This window comes from Vombatus ursinus, unplaced genomic scaffold, assembly GCF_900497805.2.
Source record: "Vombatus ursinus unplaced genomic scaffold, bare-nosed wombat genome assembly UNPS02014248.1, whole genome shotgun sequence".
NCBI classification, from domain to species: domain Eukaryota; kingdom Metazoa; phylum Chordata; class Mammalia; order Diprotodontia; family Vombatidae; genus Vombatus; species Vombatus ursinus.
The window spans coordinates 454151-475833 of NW_020954026.1; the positions used below are offsets into that span (position 1 = coordinate 454151).

The following is a 21683-nucleotide window of genomic DNA, read 5'->3' on the forward strand; positions in this document are numbered from 1 at the left end:
TTCAGATAAGTAAATTGAGGCCCAGCAAGGTTAGGTAATTTGCCCAAGGTCATACAAGCAGGAAGTGTCAGAGTCAGCATTTGAAACCAGGTCTTATGACTCCAAATAAACCACTCTACCAATGTGAACCTAAGTAGGTTGGTTAATCTTTCTGAACCTCAATTCTCTCATCTGTAAAATGGGGATAATAATAGCACCTACTTCTCAGGGTTTTTGTGAGGATCAGATGAGATACTTGTAAAGTGCTCTGCAGACCTTAGTGCTAAATAAATGCAAGCTACTGGTATTATTGCTCTGCCAAATTCACTGTAAGTTAGAATGTGATGATATAATAAGAGAGGCATAAAATGCTTGCTTTATTAGTTAAGACAACTTAAGCACAAATAGAGAAGTGATGATATAGATACTAGAGGCAGCTGGGTGGCACAGCAGATAGTGAGCCGGACCTAGAGAGTTAGGAAGACCCGAGTTCAAATCTTGCCTCAGACATTTACTAGTTGTGTGGCCCTGGGCAAGTCACCTAACCTCTGTCTACCTCAGTTTCCTCATCTACAAAAAATAGATAATAATAGCACCTCCCTCCCAGAGTTGTCAGGATAAAATGGTATATTTTAAAACACTTGGCAAAGTTTAAAGTACTATATAATTGCTAGGTATTATTATTATCTCCCCCCCAAAAAAAAAAAAATACATACAATTTGCTTAGAACAATAAGGGTAGTGACTCTGCCAGCGTAAAGTTAAAAATGTAACAGCTGAATTTGGTGAGAGGAAGAGTGGAGGAGACCGTCCCGTCAGGACAAAAGAAAAAGGTTGTCACAAACACGTCCCTTTCTTAAGGACTCAGCTGGCCACTGTTGACAAAACCTGCTCATTTCTCTGACGGAATTTAGTCCTGTAATGCAGGACACCATGTTAGAGAAGATGTAAAATATTGTGATTCATGGCAAAAGACTGCCCCCTTATGGCGGTATGTTGTCCATTCCCTGTCTATGATTATGTGATGTCTTCTATAGAAAAATGTGATTGCACCCCCAGAGTTTACCAATTCTTTGCCCATATGCCCATAATATGGAAGCAAACTAAAGTCACCTTGCTCCCTCTTTAGAAATATTAAGAAGCATATTGCAATTATCCCAGTCTTAAAACTTCGGACTAATCTAAAAGAGAAGCCCTATGAGTCTTTCTCTAACTATGCATTTAGAAACAAAGCCCTATTTTCCTCTCTCTAGATCAGCCAAGGAGCAGCTCCTCCCTGAAGTGATTGGGATGGTGACTGGACAAAGGCAAAAACTCCTAGATTGGTTCACCTTGACCGGATTAAGATAATGAGAGTCACAGAAAATAGAGGTCTAAGTTACTTCAGGGGCAGCTAGATGGTGGAGTAGATAAGAGTGCAGGGCCTAGAGTCAGGAAGACTTCTCTTCTTGAGTTGAAATCCGGCCTCACTGACCTAGCTGTGTGACCCTGGGCAAGTCACTTAACTGTTTGCTTCAGTTTCCTCATCTGTAAAACGAGCTGGAAAAGGAAATGCTAAACCACTCCAGCATCTTTGCCAAGAAAACCCAGCCAAGAAAATCCAAAAGGAGTCATGAAGGATAGTACACGGCTGAAAAACAACTAAACAACAGCAACAATTACTTCAGTTAATAGAAATGTGGGGCAGCTAGATGGCACAGTGGATAGCGTACCAGGCCTGGAGTCTGGAAGACTCATCTTCATTGAGTGCAAATATGGCCTCAGATACTTACTAGCTGAATGACCCTGGGCAAGTCACTTAACCTCGTTTGCCTCAGTTTCTTTATCTGGAAAATGAGCTAGAGAAGGAAATGGCAAACCACTCCAGGATCTTTGCCAAGAAAATCCCAAATAGGGGTCACGGAGAGTTGGGCACAACTGTAAAATGACTGAATAACAATAAAAATGTCTCTTGAATTCACATTTAACCAACTAGAAAGGAAAATCCTTAAAGGGAATGGTCAACGAGGGATTGGCTTTTGGAAATATTATTTTCCAAAGGTGTGTCACACCAAAAGTTAATTGACTATTACTGCTTAATGAAGCAAATGTGTCCTCAACGTTACCCTGAGCACTATAACTATGTTTCATCTCATGGTGGAATTATCTGTTGTTTTGAAAATACCACTGTAACTCAAAAAAAGGCTTCGGAGAGATTTTTGGAGTCATGGGATAGTTCTGTCCATCTTTGATTCTCTAAGCAGAAATGCTTAAATTCAAATTGTTTCCGTAGACTTACAGCTAAAACTCAAGATTACAGAATTTTCTTCCATAATTGTAAGCATGTAACAAATGCTTTTTCACTCACTCATTCCAAGCAACCAATTAAGAGTAAGCTCAGCTTGGTCTGACAGAGAGAAAATAAACTTTAAAGTTGGTTAAAAAGATCTGGTACTAAAACATGGCTAAATGGGGAGGGGGGAGGGGAGGTGAAGCACTTAGGCCAAGGGCAATCCTTCTCACAACTGGATTTTGTATCAGGGTCCTTGGGGTTATGGCTGCCTTGCTTGTAAACAGCTTCTTAAATTGTCTGCATCCGTGCAGTTATCTTGCAGATAACTCTATCTTCAAAGGCCGACCTGAGAGCATGCTATTGTAATGACTTCCTCTAAACAGTACCCCAAAAATAAGTGTGGAGAAAAGATCTACATTCCAGAGGCAAAAAAGTGGTAGTGAATCAACTGATAAACATTTATTAAGTGCCTACTGTGTGCCGATCATTGTGCTAAGTACTGGGGAGACAAAAAGAGGCAAAAGACAGTCCCTGCCTTCAAGGAGCTTACAATCTAATGGGGGAGATAACAGGCAAAAAAAATACATATACAAGGCAAGTTATATACAGGATAAATAGGAAATAACTAAGAGAGAAGGAACTGGAATTAAGAAGGGTTAGGGAAGGTTTCCTGTAGACAGTGAAATGTTATTGGAACTTAAAGAAAGTCAGAGGGTTCAGTAGTTTGAGCAGAGGGAGAATGTTCCAGGGATGGGGATCGCCACTGAGAATTCCCCGGAGCTGAGGGATGGAGTGGCTTGTTCATGGAACAACCAGGAGGCTGGAATCATTGGATCAGAGTACTTGGTGAGCAGTAAGGTGTAAGAATAGAAAGGGACGGAGCAGCTTATGAAGGACTTTGGATGCCAAACAGCATTTTTATTTGATCCTTCAGGAAATGGAGCCATTGGAGTTTATTGAGTGTTGGGGGGGTGGGGGTGGGGAGTGACTTGGTCTGACTTGCACTTTAGGAAAATCACTCTAGTGGCTAAATGGAGGGTGAATGGGAGTGAGGAGAGACTAGGCAGGCAGACCACCCAGTAGGCTATTGCAATAATCCAGGTGTGAAGTGATGAGGGCTTGCACCAATGTGGTGGCAGTATCACAGGAAAGAAGGGGGCATATTTGAGAGATGTTGCAATAGCCTTTGATTGGGGGGCGGGGAGTGAAGAATCTAGGATGACTCCTAAGCTATGAGCCAAAGGGACCAGGGAGATGGTGTTGCCCTCTACAGTAATAGGGAAGGTTGTTGTTCAATTGTGTAGGACACTTCGTGACCCCATTTGGGCCTTTCTTGGCAAAGGTACTGGAGTGGTTTGTCATTTCCTTCTCTAGTTCATTTTACAGATGAGTGAAGTGACTTGTCCCGAGTCACATAGCTAGTGTCTGAGGCCAAATTTGAACTCGTCTTCCAGACTCCAGGCCGTGATCTATCTACTGTGCCACCGAGCTGCCTCCAAGGAAGACAGAGGTTAAGTGACTCGCCCAGCGTTACACAGCTAATAATTAGCTGAAATTGGATTTGAATTGAGATCTTCCTGGCTCCAGGGCAGGTATGCTATCTACCACACCACCTGCTAGGTGGCATGCTAGATAGCATACCTGCCCCAACAGGGAAGGTAAGAGGGTTGATAATGGTGAAGGGAGCTGGCAGCCAGCTGACTAGTATTTCCTTATGTGGGGACATTGGTGTCATTAACTCTAAGATTTCTGCAAGATGTGAATTAAATCCAAACCAAAGTCCCCTCACTTTGGGGCTGACTCAATAAATTGGAAGATTTATTCTAAGCCGTAGCAAGACATGCAGATAAAGAAGTATCAGGTCAAAAGATATTTATTGTAGAAAAATGTTCACCCTCAACCAGCAACAGTCAATCCCATTCTAGCATCGCTTGAATAAGCTCTGAGGTACCTTCCAAATCTAAAATCCTAAATCCACTACTCCTATGGTAAATCTCATTTGTCCATTACTCTACATCAGCCAAGGTCCAACCTAAACGAGATTAAAATGTAATTGGAAAATATTTAACAAAATGGATGAAAATACAATAATAGATAATGTTAATATGTGGTTTTCTAAGTCAATATGCACCTGCAAGGATTCCCATGTACCTTTTAGTGGACTATTTTTGAGACACTACCACTCTACATAGGAGGTAAATATAATTTGCTCTCTTCTGATCACATCTATCCCACACAAATCTATTACCAGAGTCCAGACTACTCAATAACCATTTATTAAGTGCCTACTACGTGCCAGGCACTATGCTAAGCACTGAGGACACAAAGGTAAAAAAGTCCCTGATCTCAAGTCACTCACAATCTAATGGAGGAAACACCACCAAATATTCACAAACAAGCTATAAAGGAAACAATCCAGAATGATTAACTTTTATTTCACAGACAGCTGAAAACCGTAATCACGCAAACCTCCATTTCAGCAGTTGAACTTCTTATTCTTTGCTTCTGAGGGAATGAGTAATGAAAAAGGGCGTGGAACGGGAGCCAGGAGCCCCAGGTTGTAGCGCTGGCTCACCACTTTTGGGGTGATCTTGGGCGAGTAGCCTAACCTTTCTGATCTGTTTAGACCTATCTCAAAGCCTCTGCAGCATGTCAGAGCCTTGCACAGCACAGCATTCGGAGTCAGTACCCTCCAGGCTATGACGAGGCACTGGAGGACGTAAGCAGAAAAGTACTTTAAGGATCTTTAACTCGTCAGTGTGGGCACGTCCTTCACGAATGCCGATCACAACCCCTCTATAACTTCGTAGCTGGTTCCTGACAGAGCAGTCGGTGAGAAGCTTCTCCAAACTTTAACTAGCCTAGTCATAAGACAATAGGCGTGGACTGTTCCTGAAGGCTTTCCAGTTCGGCAGGACCCCTGAGCCAAAGGTCCAGTCCTACTGTCTGTCTAACGACGTAGAGTCAAAAGACCTGGGCTGAATAGGAATTTTAGTCCTATTCCTTATTACGCACGGGATCAGGCTCCTAGACTCCATTCAATGACAGCACAGCGTGAGGAAGGGACGGGAGCTGTTCAAGGAAAAGGGGCGGATGGAGGACGGGAACAGGGAAAAGCCTTTTTCCTTGACTCCCTGGGTCACAGACCTACAGCCCGAGGGGTCCTTGGCAGTCATGGCCACCTGCCCCACCCCCATTTTACAGATAAGGAAACTGAGGACCAAAAAGGTTAAGTGACTCGCCCAAAGTCACCAAAGTAGTACATGGAAGAAAGGGACTTTAATTCAGATCCTCTCGCTCCAAACTTAAAGGAGCGCTCATTGGTCAGTCAGCCTCGCCCCTTTGCAGAATAGGAACCTGAGGCCCGGAGGTGGGCAGTGACCGGCCCAAAGTCACTAATGGTCAGGAAATAAGGCGAGGGGGAGCAATTCTGAGGCCCGAGGGCTCGGAATCCGGCAAGGCTGAGAGGAGAGGAGCGAGAAAAAACCGTCAGGGGGGCCGGAGGTCTGAGGCCGCCAGGCCCAGACACCGCCGGGCAGCCCCAGGCCGGAATGACGGAACAGACGCCCAGAGCGTTCAGCTAAGGCCAACTGCGCAGACGCCCGGAAAAGCTCAACTGCCGAGACTCTACGCAGGACGGCCCAGGTTCCCGCCCCTTCCGCCCGGTCCACCAATCAGACGCGATGTGTTCCCTCGACCCCGGGAAGCGAGCTCCAATTGGAGCAAAAGAAACTGAAAGGGGCGGGGCGATGACGTAATTCCGGTCTGTCATGGCGGCGCCCTGAGAAGCGGCTGACGTCCGGCGGTCTCTTCCCGGCTCTCGCCGCACGTTTTTTCTTGTCTTCGGTGACCCCGGCGGACCCCGGCCCGCAACCATGTGGAGGCTGGTGGCGCGCGCCGGCACTCCGGTCCTGAGCGTGCTCCCTTCAGGTCAGGCGTCCTCCCCGGCTTCTCAGACCCGCTTAGGCCTGCCGCGTCCGCTCCCCTCCCCCACATCCCTCCGCGGCCCCTCCTCCCCCATCCCAGCTCTGCTGAGCGCCGAGCGCCGAGTTCTGCCTGTGAGTGTGTAGGGCCGGGAGTTCGAATCCCGCTTCCGATGCTCCCGAGCTGCGTCACCCTGGGCAAGGCGTTTAGACTCTCTGTCCCGTCTGTGAAATGGGGCCGACAGCGCCCGCGACCGCCCGCCCCCGAGAGTTGGGGTCAGCCATGATTGGGATAACCTGACCTTGGGCAACTCCCCACCTCCTCGGGCATCTGCCATCTGTGAATTCAGTTCGTGGGGGGAAGGGCTGGGCTAGACAATAACAGTAGCCGCGTGTGAATGAGTGAACAAGCATTTTTAAGTGCTTACTGTTTACCAAGGCCTGGCGAGATAGTTTCTGGCCTCAGGGAGCTTCCATTCCAAGACGGAGACGTGGCACTTGTACCAGAGTTAAACTGTGCGCCCTGAGCCTTCGAGGGGCTCACAAAGCAGCCCCCGGGTGGGAAATAGCCCCAGGGCTCCCATCAGCACCTGGCAGGTGAGGAAACTGAGGCAGCTCTCACCGTTGGTTTCGTTTGGGGAGTGGGAGTTGAAGCTGTGCTTGGTTTCTAAGGTCGTTGTAGCTCCCTTCTAGGATGCTAGAGAAGAAGAATGGGGAAGGGGACACCCCACATGGAAGGTTCCTAGCCTTTTCTGTGTCCTGGATTCCTTTGGCAGTTAGTGGAAGCCTGTGGACCTCTTCTCAGAATCATGTTTGTGAGTGTATAAAGTGAAATGCATTGGGTTACAGAGGAAACCAGTTATATTGAAACACCGGTAGTGAATTTTTAAAAACACATTCACAGACCTCGGCCTAAGAACACTGCCCTGTGAAGTAGTGAGCTTCTTGTCATTGGAAGTGTTTAAGCCTCAAATAAAAAGATGGTGACTTCTAGGACATTAGTCTCAGTTTCATCCATAAAGCCAAGTCTGCTTTTCCTTCAACATGGCATATTCAAAGAGAGATCACATTCAATTCTGCAACATCGGTGAATTCCTTTCCCTCAGCGGAACATTCCCACTCCTCCAGCCAATGGTCATGATACCGTGCTTGTAGACGAAGGATCATCTGTGAGGCAGGTGGCAGGAAGGGTCAGCGTCTATGCTCCAGGCCCAGAGATTGCCCCTTCTCCCCAGGGTTTTGAGCTAGCACCATCCAGGCTCCCAAATTCTGGTCATCGTGTGTGTTTCTCCCTGTCATTTCTCAGTCCATTGTCCAATGGTTTGGCTTTTCAGGTCCTGGGGCTGCCCAACCCCTCAGTGTTGGCATGAAGACTTTCCTCCCAGTACCAACCTATGAAGGTGAGAGATCTTAATCTCTAGTTAATCTCAGTCTTATTTCCCCAGCTGGTACTAGGCTCACCAGTAAGTGCTGTTGTTTGGAGGGTGGGGAGAACCCGTAATGGCAGAGACAGTCATATACTATATATCCCCAAAACATAGCCCCTAGTTGTGCTGGGCGCATGGTTGGACTCTCGCTTCTTAGATGGAGCAACAAAGTCCAATCCATCAAGCATTTATTAAGCAATTCCTCTGGGTTTGGCGCTGTGCTGTGCTGAGCACTGAGCGTACAGAAACAAAGCACACGCAAAGATTCTTGCCTTTGAGAAGCTTACATTGTCCTGGCCATTTTTAGGCCCGGCCATTTTACAAAGTCCAAATATGGCTGCCACGCTCGGATTATAGTTTGATGGGTTTAGTGCAGGCCTGCGCAACATCACCAACTGTGGCATGATCGGCTTGCAATCCGCCAAAGGATTTTGGGCAGCCTTCAAAAATGCAAATCCCTCAGCAAAACTGACTATGCAAAGTTCCCTTAGGGCAGGCCTGCACAACATCCTGCCCACACTGGTCTAGTGGCTGCCATAGACCCAAGGAAGAGATATGAGAATACTCCTCCTCTGCTCCTTTTTAAGAGGCAGTGATCCACAGGTGCAGAATATTGTGTAATTCTTTGTTATAAGGGATTGGTCTCTAGAGGAGGCAACGTGAAAACAAGAGATACTAATGAAAATCTATTTTTTAATGCCTTAGCCAACATGCATACGTTAGGGTCTACAATTTCACCAGTATGGCCACTGCCTCCTCCAATCCAGGTGGCAGTCTCTGCCCACTTTATAAAAGATGTTTGCCATGGCCAAAAAATTGTGGTGAGCCTCACCCATACTCAAGGCCTTTCTAGCTTGAGTAGGACCTCCTCTCATTTAAGCTGTGTGGACATAACCTTCAAGATCCCCAAGTCTTCTCAGTGCTGAAATGAAGCATTGGAGGATTCTGAGCACATAGGAAGAGACTTTTCCTTCCTTTTTATAGCTACTGACTTATAACCTCCCTCAATGAAGCTTTATGCCTGGAGGTCTGTGCTCCTTAATGACTTGTAGGCCCACCCTCTGCTAACTGCTCTTTTCCTCAGGCGTTTCTATTCCCGATAAGCCCAAACTCAAGTTTGTCGATCGGATGCCACTTGTGCCAAAGGTGAGGCGGGAGCCTAAGAACTTGAGTGACATCCGAGGGCCGTCCACTGAAGCCACCGACTTCACCGAGGGTAATTTTGGTATCCTGGTGAGTGAGCCAAGAAATCAGCAGCTGGGGAAATAGGGGCCCAGAGTGGTGTTGATAGGTCAGGTCATGAGCCTCGGCTGAGCTAATTCCAATTTCCTCTGCTAGAACACAACGCTCCCCTCTCCTGTGTGCCTCCTGATTCATTCTCATCTCAGCTCAGATCCCACCCTCTGCAAGAAACCTTCCCTGATCTCTCTTAATGCTTGTGCCATCCTTTTGAGATTACCACCACACTCCCCTCTCCATTGTCAAACATACAAATTAAAATGTGAATCTAGTCCAGGGCAGGGACTGTTTTTGCCTTTGGTATCCCCGTGCCTGGCACTTAGTACGTACTTAATAAGTGCTGGTGGGTGGTTGTTCTACCAGAGTGAAGGATGTGCTAAGTAGGCGGCCACGTGTGGTGGCTTACAGAGGGAGCTACAATGAAAAATGCTTTTTAATATGACTTTTTCCAAATGCACATATTTTCAGTGCCCAAAATTCCCACCATTTGTAGCACATGGGTATCTGTTCAGGGTTTTATCAGTTGAGTCCTGGGTGGTAGACAATTCATATCTATCCTCAGACACATTCTAGCTCTGGACAAGTAACTTAATCTCTGCCCCAATTCCTCAGCTGTAAAAAATGAAGATTATAATAGCACCTATCTCCCAGGGTTTGTGAGGATCAAATGAGATAACACTGTGTCCGGCACGTAGTAGGCACTTTATGCTTATTCCCTTCCTTTTCATAAGGAGCTCACTTCCATATCTCACCTTCTACTGTGCACACAAATACTTTATCTCAACACTGTCCTCTTGCATAATTTGGACCAGAGTTGCTTCCACTTAGCTGGGTCGGCATCATGCCTCACCCAGAGTAGGTGCTTAACAGATATTTTTGGTTTTGAATATAAGTTCTTCTCATTGCCTGTACATCTTCTAGTAGAAAAACAAGTGAGGAGGAGACAAACCCCAGAGCAGGAACAGATGAGAGGAGTAAGGGAATCAACTCCACTGTAATGAAATGTTGGTTGCTTTTGCCTCTTTGCCCCCCCAGTAGCATCTGGGGCAAAGTTGTCATGGGGGTGTTTCTTGTTGAAAGCCTTTCACACTCTTGCTCCAGCCTAATTCTAGTGTAACTTCCTGCTGTCTCCACACTCCCATGAACTTTCTATCGAAGCCAAACAAGCTTATTTGCTGTTACCCCCACACCTCCCTTGTCTCTATGACTTTGCATAAACTGTCCCATTTTCCTGGAATGCTCTCCCTCCTTTGCCTTTTGGAAACCTATATCCTTTCACTGTCCCCTTAGGAGAGACCTTTCCCAATTCCCCCAGCTGTTAGTGCCCCCTCCTGAAATTCCTTTGTATTTTTTTCTGTACATGTTGCATGTTCCCAGTAGAATGTAAGCTGCTTGAGGTCAGAGATTATCAATTTTGCCTTTGAATCCGTAACACAACATAGTGCCTGCCTCATACTAGGTGCTTAAAGTATGCTGATTGTTTTTCTAACTCCTGACTCTTTTTCAGGCACTAGGTGGCGGTTATCTCCGCTGGGGCCATTTTGAAATGATGCGCTTGACAATCAACCGTGCCTTAGACACCAAGAACATGTTTGCCATCTGGCGTGTCCCTGGCCCTTACAAGCCCATCACCCGCAAGGGCATGGGCCAGCGTATGGGGGGTGGTAAAGGTGCCATTGACCACTACGTGACAGCAGTCAAGGCCGGTCGCCTTATTGTGGAGGTGGGTGGCCGCTGTGAGTTTGGCGAGGTAGAACCCTTCCTCAAGCAGGTGGCACACAAGCTGCCCTTCCCAGCCAAGGCCGTGAGCCGAGAGTCTCTGGAAAAGATGCGCAAGGAGCAGAGGGAGAGAGAGCTCAACAACCAGAACCCCTGGACCTTTGAGCGCATTGTCACTGCCAACATGCTGGGACTAAGGAAGGTGGTGAGCCCCTATGACCTGACCCAGAAGGGGCGCTACTGGGGCAAGTTCTTCCTGCCTGAGCGTGTCTAGTGACAGCGAGGGGAAGAGAGCAAGTTTTGAGAGAAGCGGCCCCACCTCTTGCCTGCAGCTTCTCCCTAGAAACTTCTCAGCACCCCCAGATGACTGAGGATCTCTGCAAAGCACTGGGATGAGAAGAACCATAGTGTGCATCACGGAGCGTTAAATAGTTGGTTCTGCAGAAGTCTTGGCCCCTTTAAAGGACTCTAGAAACACCTAAATGACTTCTTTTTGTCCTTGCCTCAGAGCCAGGGAGACCTGGATTTAGTTCTTCCCCCTAATACACACTAACTTTGTGACTCCAGGCAAGACATTAAACTGCTGCATGCTCTTGGCAGCTAGAAGACATGCTGACCTGCACTGGTAATGGGAGTTTCTTCACCAAAAAGGAATCCTTATCCCAGGAGTCTTTAGATCTGTTTTTGTAAGTCTTGGACCATTTTGGAATTCACAGGCCCCAGGTCAAGAACCTCTGCCCTGTTTTCCTTATCCTGTGAGATCATCGGTGTGGGGGGGACTTCCAGTGTGGAAATTCCCTTCCACTGATGCAGCTTAATAAATTTTCTGTAATTTATAGTCATAAAAAGTTGTCTGGGACACAGAGGTTGACACTGAGTCAGTAAACATTTATTAAGCACCTCCCTTGTGCCAGAGACTCTGCTAAGCACTGGGGATGCAAAGAAGACAGTCTCTGACCTTCCCATGGTTGTCCAGCTGTTGTTTGTACTTTTTTTTTTTTAAGAGGACCATGACATCAGGCAGGTGATGCCATGACGTGCAGGTGAATTGGATTTAAGTGAAGGAGGGCTTTGCAAAGTCACCAGCCTCACGGTTGCCCAGCTAGCGTGTCAGAGGCAGGATTGAAACCTGGCTCTTCCTGACGCAAAGGCCAGCCCTCTGTCCGCTCTGGCACCCTCTGCCTCTGTACATCAGTGACTCAGAGAGGGAGTGGTAAAGCAAAGGTAAAGGTGTAAGTCATCAGGAGAGAAAATGTTAAGAGGAACAAAACACAAACCCACCCTTCACCTTTACCCCACCCTTCCCCATGCCTTTCATTGGTCTTCAGATTCATGGAATATCCACTTCTCCTGTCCCCATATACAAGCCTTGGACACAGCTGTCTTCACTCAATGTGACTTTATTTGTTAAATTCACATACTCACTTGACAACTGTATTTTTAATACAGCAACAGAGAAATTGTAATCAGGATCTAGACTTCCTCTATCCAGGCCACATTGCCCACTAGTCCTAGACTTGATCTCAGTGAGACAGAACAGAAAAGCCAGGAGCACTGAAAATCTTCAAAGAGCTGATAGCAGGGTTAAACATTTGTGTGACTGTATCTAACCCTGGTATCAGCTCCTTTTTGTAATACTCTAAGCTACCCTCTTAGACTCTAAGCTCTTTGTGGACACTCTGTAGTCATATACAACCATTTCTAATTCTCCCATCTTCCATCACTTAGCACAGTGCAAACATAGTCACAATGTTTGTGACTCAAAGCCTGCAATTCTATGTGGTATCACTGGCAACTCCTGCCTTTCTGCCTGTAGCACCCCACCACCACCACCACCCTGTGATTCAGGGGCTGAGTGAACACTCTCTTTACCTTCCCCCTCTCCCGGAGCTAAAGGAGTTCAGAATCAGTAGAATTACATGCAGAACCACTCCCCTCTCTTCTAAATGTAAGCAGGAGGAAAGAACAGCACGTTCAATGTAGATGGCACAAATCTGAATTTAAGTGCCCAACTTTCAGATTCTGAAAACTTCAAAGTGGATGCCACAGTAGAGGAAAGTTTAGGACCTTAGAGAGCATTTAGTCTACCCCCTTGTTTTACAAATGAGGAAATAGGTTGTTAAATGATTTCTCATGGTTGCACATCCACTGTTTGACAGGATTTGAACCCAGATCTCCCTGAGGCCAAGTCCAGTACGCTGTCCCCACCACCCAATTAGCTCACTTAAGCCTCAGATACACTTAAGTTGTGTACAAGTTCTGTTCCTAGAACAGCAGATGACCTTTTTACAAAAACGCACAAGGGCAGCTCCTTAAAGTATCCTGCATTGTATCCTTTCATAATATAAACAGTCACATTTCAGTGAATCACAATAAGCTTGAAGCCTCGGCTCTATTCTGGAGGATCTGGGGACAGAAGTGGGAACCAAATGCTTTCTATCACCACACACCAAATTGCTGGTCAGCAAGGTCAAGTTTTGTTGCCAACAGGGAAATGGTTGAAACACAAGTTGTAGGGAGAAGTGAAGAACCAGCATCTTCATCTGTCCATCACCTAACAACTGGGTCCTAATTAGATGGAGCCAAGTAATGGGCCAAGAACAGTGCCTGGCTTTGGAGTCAGGACCTGGCCAGAAATCCTGCCTCTGCTGCTTAAGAAACTGGGTGGTCGCTAAGATCCCCTACAGCTCTGAATCTATGAAACTAATTGAATCAGCACTTGAAGAGAGAGAGGATGAATGTAATCTTTCTCAATAAGCTTTTTGGGACTCAAAAGGCAAATTGACTCATTATTTTGAATATCCAAAACCCAAATGTTTACAAACTAAAATAGGCCCTTAGAGGCTGTGTGACCCAGGACAAGTTACTTCACCACCCAGCCTCAATTTCCTCATCCGAAAATAAGGTGTTTGGATTGGATATTTTGCCTCAGGTCTACAATCCCATTCTCTCAGTAGTCTGTAGCTGGCATTCTCGACCATGTTGCCAACAAAACCCGAGGTATGAGTTCAATCTCAGTATAAGCTGGTTTATTTTGCTGTGTTCTGTACTTACTGAAATTTGGTGTTTTCTTTACTAAGGTCCTGCCATTCAGTCTTATCCAACTCCTCATGACCCCATTTAGGATTTTCTTGGCAGATACTGGAGTGGTTAACCATTTCCTTCTCTAGCTCATTTTACAGATGAGGAAACTGAGGCAAACAGTTATGTGACTTGCCCAGGGTGACACAGCTAGCGTCTGAAGCCAGATTTGAACTCAGGAAGCCAAGCTGTCCGGGCTCCAGGCCCAGGCATTTGGCCACTTAGCTGCCCATGTACTAAAAAGCCCTACCCCACCAGTAACCAACCATTTTCTAAAAGGGCTATTAGTCACAAGGGGGTGCCGTAGGATTATAGATCACAGTTTCATAAGGTCATAGCTGGAGGAGACATCAGAGGCGAATCTAGTCCAATTTGCTGTCCCCCCATTTTACAAATGAGGAAACAGATCCAGAAAGGTCATAACTTGCCCAAGATCACACACTAGTAAGTTTCTGACAGGATTCAAACCTACTTGTTTCTGACTTCCAAGCTTTCATTCTATCCAATCACCACACTATCCAGCAAGATGTCATTGTAGATTAGTGTAAATCCATCACCCTTAGGAAAAGGGTGCACCCCCCTTCAGATGTGGGTTTGGTTCGGTGACGTGCTTTTTGATACTAAGGAACACCATATTCCCAGTTAACTAAATAGTAAAGCCATCACCCTAACACTGCCTCAACAACATGAAAGATTGAAACTCAGTTTCTTCATCTTCTAGATTGGCTCGGGGGCATACTTCGCTAATCCGAAAATAGAGTGGGCTGCAAATACCACTTTGTAAAGAATTTCTTCTATTCAACTCACATTATTAACTGGAACAAGTGGGCCCTGGGAAAGAGGTAGAAGATAGTGAGAGGAGGTTAATAATTACCCTAAACAGAATTAACCAAGATTGATCATACATAGATCAAGAGCTGGAAGGGGCCTCAGAGGACTTCATTTTATAAATGAGTAAGCTGAGCTCCAAGAAAGTAGCAATTTGCCCAAGGTCACCAGTAGCAACTCTTTCCATGGTATCAAGGTCCTCTGGAAGTTGGAGCTGTTGTGAAGGCCTGCATTTGACCCAAATTGTAAAAGGTGTATAGCCCATATAGCTATCCAGATTCCTGTCTGATGCCCTTTCTTTTTGAGCCTAACTGCCTATCCCTCCCACTAATCATTTACACTATTAACTCCTATTCTTCAACCAACTTGATTCACTTTTCCCTCAACCCCCCTGCCCACCAGTTCCCCATGTGGAGTCCCATGGGTTTCTGAACCCTGGCCCTCCATGCTTCTAAGAGGATATAAAATGAAAAGGTAGGCATCGGGCTGGTGGTTGTCCAGTGCCGACAACTGGGACTTCTCAAAGGAGAGGTGAAGTAGCCAAGAAATCTGCAATGGAGGCGTGGCACCGCCAGGTTGAAAAGAGGAACTGAAATGTTAATCCAGGATCCATCTAGAAAAAAGAAAGTAGCAAAGATGGTGGGAAAGATCACAAAACACAAAAGCAATGTCAGCCAATATTATTAACTCCCCATTGTGTAGGATTGATTTAATAACACTTTGTTCTCAATCCTATGAAATGTCCGTCAATGAGAATCTTTTTCTGGCAAAAATTAAAATGCCATCTTGGGTCTACCTCAGGTCTTTCTTCCTAAGAGTTCAAAGTACTTCCCAGAGTTGACCACCTCTCCTCTTGCCTTTCCTTTTTGATGAGGAAGTAAATACTACCCTCCCCTGCCAGGTTTGAATGTTTCCCCTCAGGAGAAAGTAAGCAGCTTGAGGACAGGAATTGCTTTCACTTTTGTCCCCCCACCCCCACCCCACCTGCTTACCTAGTGCTTATTGAGTGAAACAAGCATTTTCCAAGTGGGAAGAAGGCCCAGAGATGATTTGCTGAGGGTACATAGATAGTAGGCCTGGACATTGAAACTCAAGGCTGATCTCAGTGATGCCCTTTTCGATGCACCACATGTCCACCTGGCATCTGTCTCCACCAGCCCCCACAACTCAACTCAGACTGCATTACTCTTTCATCCTCTCCAGTCCTCCCTTTTTTCCCATTTGAAAGATTTCTCTGACAATCAATTGTAAGTTCCCAGGGGGCAGGGAATTTCATTTTTGTCTTAGTATTCTCCGTACCTAGAATGTTTTCTGACTTAGTAAGCACTGAATAAGTGCTGGCTGATTGCTTGATAATCCCCTCATAACATCACCCCACCCACGTCAAGGCATCCTTCTATGAATATCCAAAGTTATGGGGATATCCAAGGATCCAGGAATCAGGTTCCATGCCCAGACAGCCTGCATTCCATGTCTCACATAATGGTGACCCTGCAGCTGGACTGTCCAGCCAAACAAAGTCCAGCTTGTTCAGTCACAGAAAGGGAAGCTGCTTCTCCACTCTCTTCCCAGAGGACTCACCTGAGGCAGGTGGTCAAGGTCAAAGTGGGCTTTCAGGCAAAGATGCCCCCAATGGTGGAGGCCAAGATGATGGCCAGGATAATGCAGCAAATCATGATCATAATCTTCTTCTGCTCATCCGGGAGAAGGAAAGAGAAAGCATAGAAGCAAACAATACCATTGTACAAGGAGAGGTCTGTGGGACCTGGGGTTCCTAGAGCAACTATGCTTGTGGAGGATGAAGATGAAGGAGAGACAATGGGAAGGAGAGAACAAACATGGAGCTGGCTTTTGGAATCCAAAGTGCTGCCACTGAGCAAATTACTCCAAGCATGGAAAACCCAAGATGAATCCTATTCTATACGATCTTCAATTTACAATTCAGAGGCATCTAGTTCAACTTCCTCCTTTACAGATGGAGGAAACTAAGCTCAAGACTTTGCCAAGATCATACAAATACTAAATGTCTGGGGCAAGATTTGAAGCCAGGTCTTCCTGTCCAGCATTCTGTCCACTACTTAATTTGTTCCTGTCTGGAGAAACCAGAATCCTTTCAAGATCACAAGACTTAGAGTCAGAAAGAACCTCAGAGATTGTCTAGCTCCCTCCTTTTACAGATGGCTCCTGGAGATAGGACCCAAAAGTTTTAAACCCAGATCTTCCAACTCCAAATCCAGTGCGCTTCCCCCACCCCCACCAGCTGCCTCCCAACATTAGATGTTGGTCACTGGCAACCAGAGGATGCAGACCCAGCTACCTAGAAATTTATACCTTGGCTTGCAGCCCGGGGCAAACACCCACACATCTGCCATGCCTCAGCCCCAGATATCATTAACAGTACATCTCCATCTTCATTCCCTCACAGACACGCCTCACTCTCTAGAATGAGTGATCATCACCCCTGAAGGATTGCATAGAAAATTAAACTGGTGATTCTGATCTCAAAATCTGAGATCATGAGGTCTCCCTGTGAATCCCACCCTCCAGTGGAGGACTTTTTTCAGTGACTGACCCACTGCCTTTCCGCCATTCTAGACCTGTTCTCTGGCTAACCACCACCAGCTGCTTCTTCTTTTTCTATTTCCCATGACAATACTGTTGGAGGAAGCACATCCAATTTGCTAACTGGTAATGAGTGCGCTCCTGTAAACTGGGAAGCCCTCATTCCAACCTCAGATTCCTTTTCTCTCTTAATTTGCTCATATTCCTCACAACTGAAGTCCCAAGACTTTCCCTCAAGGGCTTAACAGCCTAGCATCTCTCCTCATCCTGAGCAGATGACCTTACTCCCACTTTAGTGAGGTCAAGGCCGTCTGTAATGAGTTGCACAATCTTCCCTTCTCTGCCCTTAGAAGCTCATATCCTTTCATAAACCCATCCTCTCCCCTACTCGCCAAGTGTCAGAAAAGGAAGCAGTCCTTCTGTCAAAGATAACTTTCCCATCCAGACCCTTGATCCCAGACCCTCCCACTTTCTCCAACACTTTTAATCTCTCCCTTTGTATCAGTGCTTTCTCCTTGGCCTACAAATTTGCACAGGACTCCCCTACCTTAACTATACATACCTATATATGTACATATATACACATATAGACATGTGTATTTATCTAAGTTAATATATATTCTATATATAATGCGTGTATTATATGTATGTATAATGTATACTATATGTATATATAAATAAAAAATTTTTAACTCTTGATTCTCTGACCACCCCTCCCCACCCAAGTTACAATCTATCTTTCCTCCCCTTCACCATCATAGTTAAAAGCAGCCTACATTCATCAAATCTACTTTCTCATCACCCACTCACTCCATAGCCCCTGACAATCTGCTTTCTGTTCTTTCCACTCTATTGAAACAGTGACCTCCAAACTCATGACCAAACCTTCCTCTCTAGCCTGATTCTCTTTTACCTTTCAACAACCCTTGACCTAACTGAATACCCCCTTCTTCTCGATGCCCTTGGCTTTTATCACACTGTCCTCCCTCATAGCTCTCTTCCTACGTCTGTGACTGCTCTGGTTTTTGTTTTGTTTTTGTTTTTTGCTGCTTCCTCATGCTCCTCACATCAAATACTTAAAGCTGGAAGCAACCTCAGAGGTCGTGCCATCTTACGAGATGACAGAAATAAAAATTAAAGAGCTCAATTGACTTACCCATTGCCATATGGCAGATAAGTGTCCAAGGCTGGATTTTAACCCAGGACTCTCTGACTCCCTTTAGTCCATCACACTGTCCACTACGCCACACTGCCTCCTACCCCTTAAAGGTAGTTTTCCTCCACTACTTTGTTACAACCATCTTCAGTCCCCTATACTCTGTCCCTTAGTCATTTCATTCATTCACGTGGCTGTAATGATCAGCAGTATGCAGTTATCTCCCTAATGTCTTTATCTTCAATTTCTCCCCAGAACATCAGTCCTATTTCAACAACTGCCTGTTAGATACCTCCACTAGGATGTGCTTACAGACTGTCAAAATGTTGTACCTCAGCCAAAAAAAATCTCCCTCCACCCATAAATTCTCTATTTCTGACACAATCATATCAACCTAGTCACTCAGGCTAAAAATCTGTTGACCAGTTTCAAAATATCTCACATCCCCACTCCCTTTTCCATTCCCACTGGAGCCACACCATAAGCTCTTGGAGGGCAGTGTCTCTGTCATTTAATCTTTGTATTCCCCAGAACCTAGCAGGGTACCTCATATTTTTGGCTGCTGACTTAAACTAGGTAGTTAATTTAATTTCACATCCGACTCTTTGTACCAGAACCCATTTCCCAAGCAATCTGGTTTTTCATGTAGAATTTGAGCAAAACCTGAAAATAGCATTAATTACAGTGGAATTCCCATCCCTGGACATCCATGGGGGAAGGTAGGGAGAGACAAGGCATTCTCACAATCAATATAAACTCATTTATTTAAATTAACAATAAAATAATCAAGTTTCCATTAAAAAAAAAAAAAAACAGACCAAAAACCCTTTGCTTTTGGACACACAATACAATTCCCAGTCTCACACATGAGACCAAAGCCGTGTTTTGTTCCTTCTTGGCTCCAGAGCTCCAGAGCCAGTCCACTGTTCAATGCCAGACATCACAGCCTCGGGTGAGAATAGAGCTACAGCCTCCATGGCTCTGTCTACATATTGAAGAGTGTTTAGAACAGACCCGGCAAAAGGCACTATTGGACACTGACCTGGATTAGAGATCCTGATCCATCCTTGAAGCCATTAAGGTAGAGGCTTAAGTCAACAAAGGGTGGTGTGTACCTGGAGTAAAAAGGAGCAAGGAATTTGGGGACAAACCTCATGTACCAGGTGAGAAATCGACCAGCTTATGTTGGCATAAATCTACTATCAGCTCCATGAGAACTTCTGCACACTAGTGCCTACTTCTGAATGGTCTAAAGAAGATGTTCAATACCATTAGTCCCCCCTTGGCATGATGAGGGAGAGACCAAACCCTCTTTGGTAAGAGGAAGGCGTTTTAACAGCAAATGCCATTTGGTCAAAGCTCTACTCCTAACTGAGTGGCTCTGTCAACACAGCCCTGGGAGACTGGCTCTCCTCAGTCACCCTGAGTGGCCCTTCATTTCTAGTGATCCTTAGCACAACCTGGACCTGTGCACAAGGGAGAAAAAAGAACAAGTGCCCACTGGGCAAGTGAGCCATTGGACTAGAAATGATCTTGAGATCATGACATCCAAAACTAGGGATTCACCCTAGAGTTTTCATCTATGTAATGGTCCTCAGGAAGAGTATGTTTTGACCAGGGTTTCTCTCAAAGCTGCACAAACAGCTGGTTGTTTCCTCATCTACTCCCATGAAGAAGTTACTCAAGCTAATTCTAGAGCTAATTATACCTAGAACCTCTGTTCCCCAGGTTCTAGACTGATCGACTCACACCGAAACACAAACACACACACACACACACACACACACTCACACTCACACTCATATATTTAAGGAACTAAAAGTCTACAGTGGCCACTTCCCTCCCCAGAGGGTTAAGGGTCAACTGTTGAGGAGTCTTAAAGGAATATACCTTCCAAAAGACCCAGATTCTTACCACACACACCCCTACATCCTCTCCAGTTCCTTCTGGAACAGTAATCTGAAAATCATTGATACTACCTCTGAGCATCTGGAATGACAGAGGGAAAACAAGTGACAAGAAGCCCTGAACCCCACCTTTATGTTGTGATATTACTAAGGATCAGGCCTCACACTCTTCCTCAATAAGCCAGTTTTCATATATTTGAGTTCTTCCTGGCCACTAGACAGAGAGCTGCATGACCTTCTCCACCAGACAACAGTTGATTTCCAAGATATATACTTCCAAACACAGCCAAGGATGGGCTCAGCCTTGGCAAATGGTGACTTTGGAGGATGATGTCATCACAGTCCCTCCTTCAGTAAACAGCCACACTTAAGAACATATACATATCCACCAAGGAATTAAAAGTCAACATTGGCCTCTTGGCTCCCTTACAGGGTAAAGAGCCAAAAGGTGAGTTTCAAAAAGACTGTGCCTTCTCAGAGACCCCAATTCTTACTATCCTCCGTCATCTCAGTTCCTTTTCTAATGCCAGTCTCTAGGGAGCATTACAAAGATGAGAGTTAGCTCTCTGCCAATGGTAGAGACCCAGGTTTGAGCCCGCTCCTTGTCAAAGTTGGCAGAGGGAGACTGATTTCCACTTTGTGTTTTCTTAAACATTTGTGAAAGAAATAGACAATAAAGAAAATTATTGTAGTTCCTGAGAAAAGAGTATTCCGTGAGGTAGAAAGCAGCATCCCGGGAGGCATCTGAAGGGAGTTCCCAAGTTGCAATTCCGAAAAAGTAGGCTTGGTGATTAGCCAAGTAGGCCTAGGAGGCATTTCAGGGCTGGAGAATGGGTTAGCGGGACACTTTTCAAAAAGAGATTTGGGGTTGGATCAGGACAGGCCGGATACCCTCCTGGGCTGGGCAAATGGCAAACCAGACCCACAATGGGGTTAACTAGGGAACAAAGGCACGTGTCCTGCTCACTCTCTGGAGACTTTTGAGAGGCAACTCCCATCCAGTCCAAAGGAAGAGGTGCAGGGATCCAGCTGGGATAGAATCAGGTTCTGGGAGAAGCAGGGAAGGAGGCGCCAGTCAGTGCACAGGTGGTCGGTGAGAATCAGCAGGACTCAGCAGCAGGCCAAAGAGGTGAGGGGCAAGGAGGAGTTACTGGAAAAAGGGAAGAACAGCAAAGGGGAGATAAATGAACAACTAGGCAAAGAGGTCCGACTCACAAACCTGAGTCATTGAGCAGGCAACAACAAGGCCCCATTTCCAGAGGCCAGGATGCTCACAATCCTTTTTGGGCACATGCCAGACCCCAGTGCAGGCTGCCCAGGGGGCACTGGAGGTCATAGGGCAGACTTTAGAGTCTGAAAGGACATTGGAAATCGTTTAGTTTAGGCACCTAACCTTTGTCCATGAGCAAGTAGAGGGAGAGACAGAAACAGAGGGGAGAAAAAGAAATAGAGAGAGAGAGAGGGAAAGAAAGAGAGAGAGAGAGAGAGAGAGAGAAGCGGGGGGAGGAAATGCCCTTCCCCTAAACTACTACATCGAAGATGGTAATGGAGCTCAGATGCCAGATGTCAGATACCAGCGGAGCCCAGATGC

At 45.8% G+C, this 21683-nt stretch overlaps 2 protein-coding genes across 3 annotated transcripts in view; one reads left to right on the forward strand and one right to left on the reverse strand.

Moving 5' to 3' along the window:
* Positions 1–6010: 6010 nt before the first annotated feature.
* Positions 6011–11406, forward strand: MRPL16 (mitochondrial ribosomal protein L16). Its single transcript, XM_027860747.1, has 4 exons — positions 6011–6180; positions 7508–7573; positions 8685–8833; positions 10347–11406. The coding sequence occupies exons 1-4, from the start codon at positions 6126–6128 to the stop codon at positions 10830–10832; spliced, it is 756 nt and encodes a 251-aa protein (XP_027716548.1). The 5' UTR covers positions 6011–6125; the 3' UTR covers positions 10833–11406.
* A 2342-nt stretch (positions 11407–13748) lies between these two features.
* Positions 13749–21683, reverse strand: part of STX3 (syntaxin 3) — a 57559-nt gene continuing 49624 nt past the window's right edge. Inside the window, exon 11 of one of the 2 annotated variants that reach the window (XM_027860752.1) lies at positions 13749–15080. The gene's annotated coding sequence lies outside the window, so the exon portion shown is untranslated. Of the gene's footprint in view, positions 15081–18990; positions 21243–21683 lie in introns of those variants that run through there. The other variant, XM_027860751.1, reaches the window with a different exon arrangement.

Coding starts and splice junctions, on each gene's coding strand:
- MRPL16 (XM_027860747.1), top strand. CDS start 6,126: ATGTGGAGGCTGGTGGCGCGCGCCGGCACTCCGGTCCTGAGCGTGCTC. Junction 6,181..7,507: donor CCTGAGCGTGCTCCCTTCAG/GTCAGGCGTCCT, acceptor TTGGCTTTTCAG/GTCCTGGGGCTGCCCAACCC. Junction 7,574..8,684: donor CCCAGTACCAACCTATGAAG/GTGAGAGATCTT, acceptor TCTTTTCCTCAG/GCGTTTCTATTCCCGATAAG.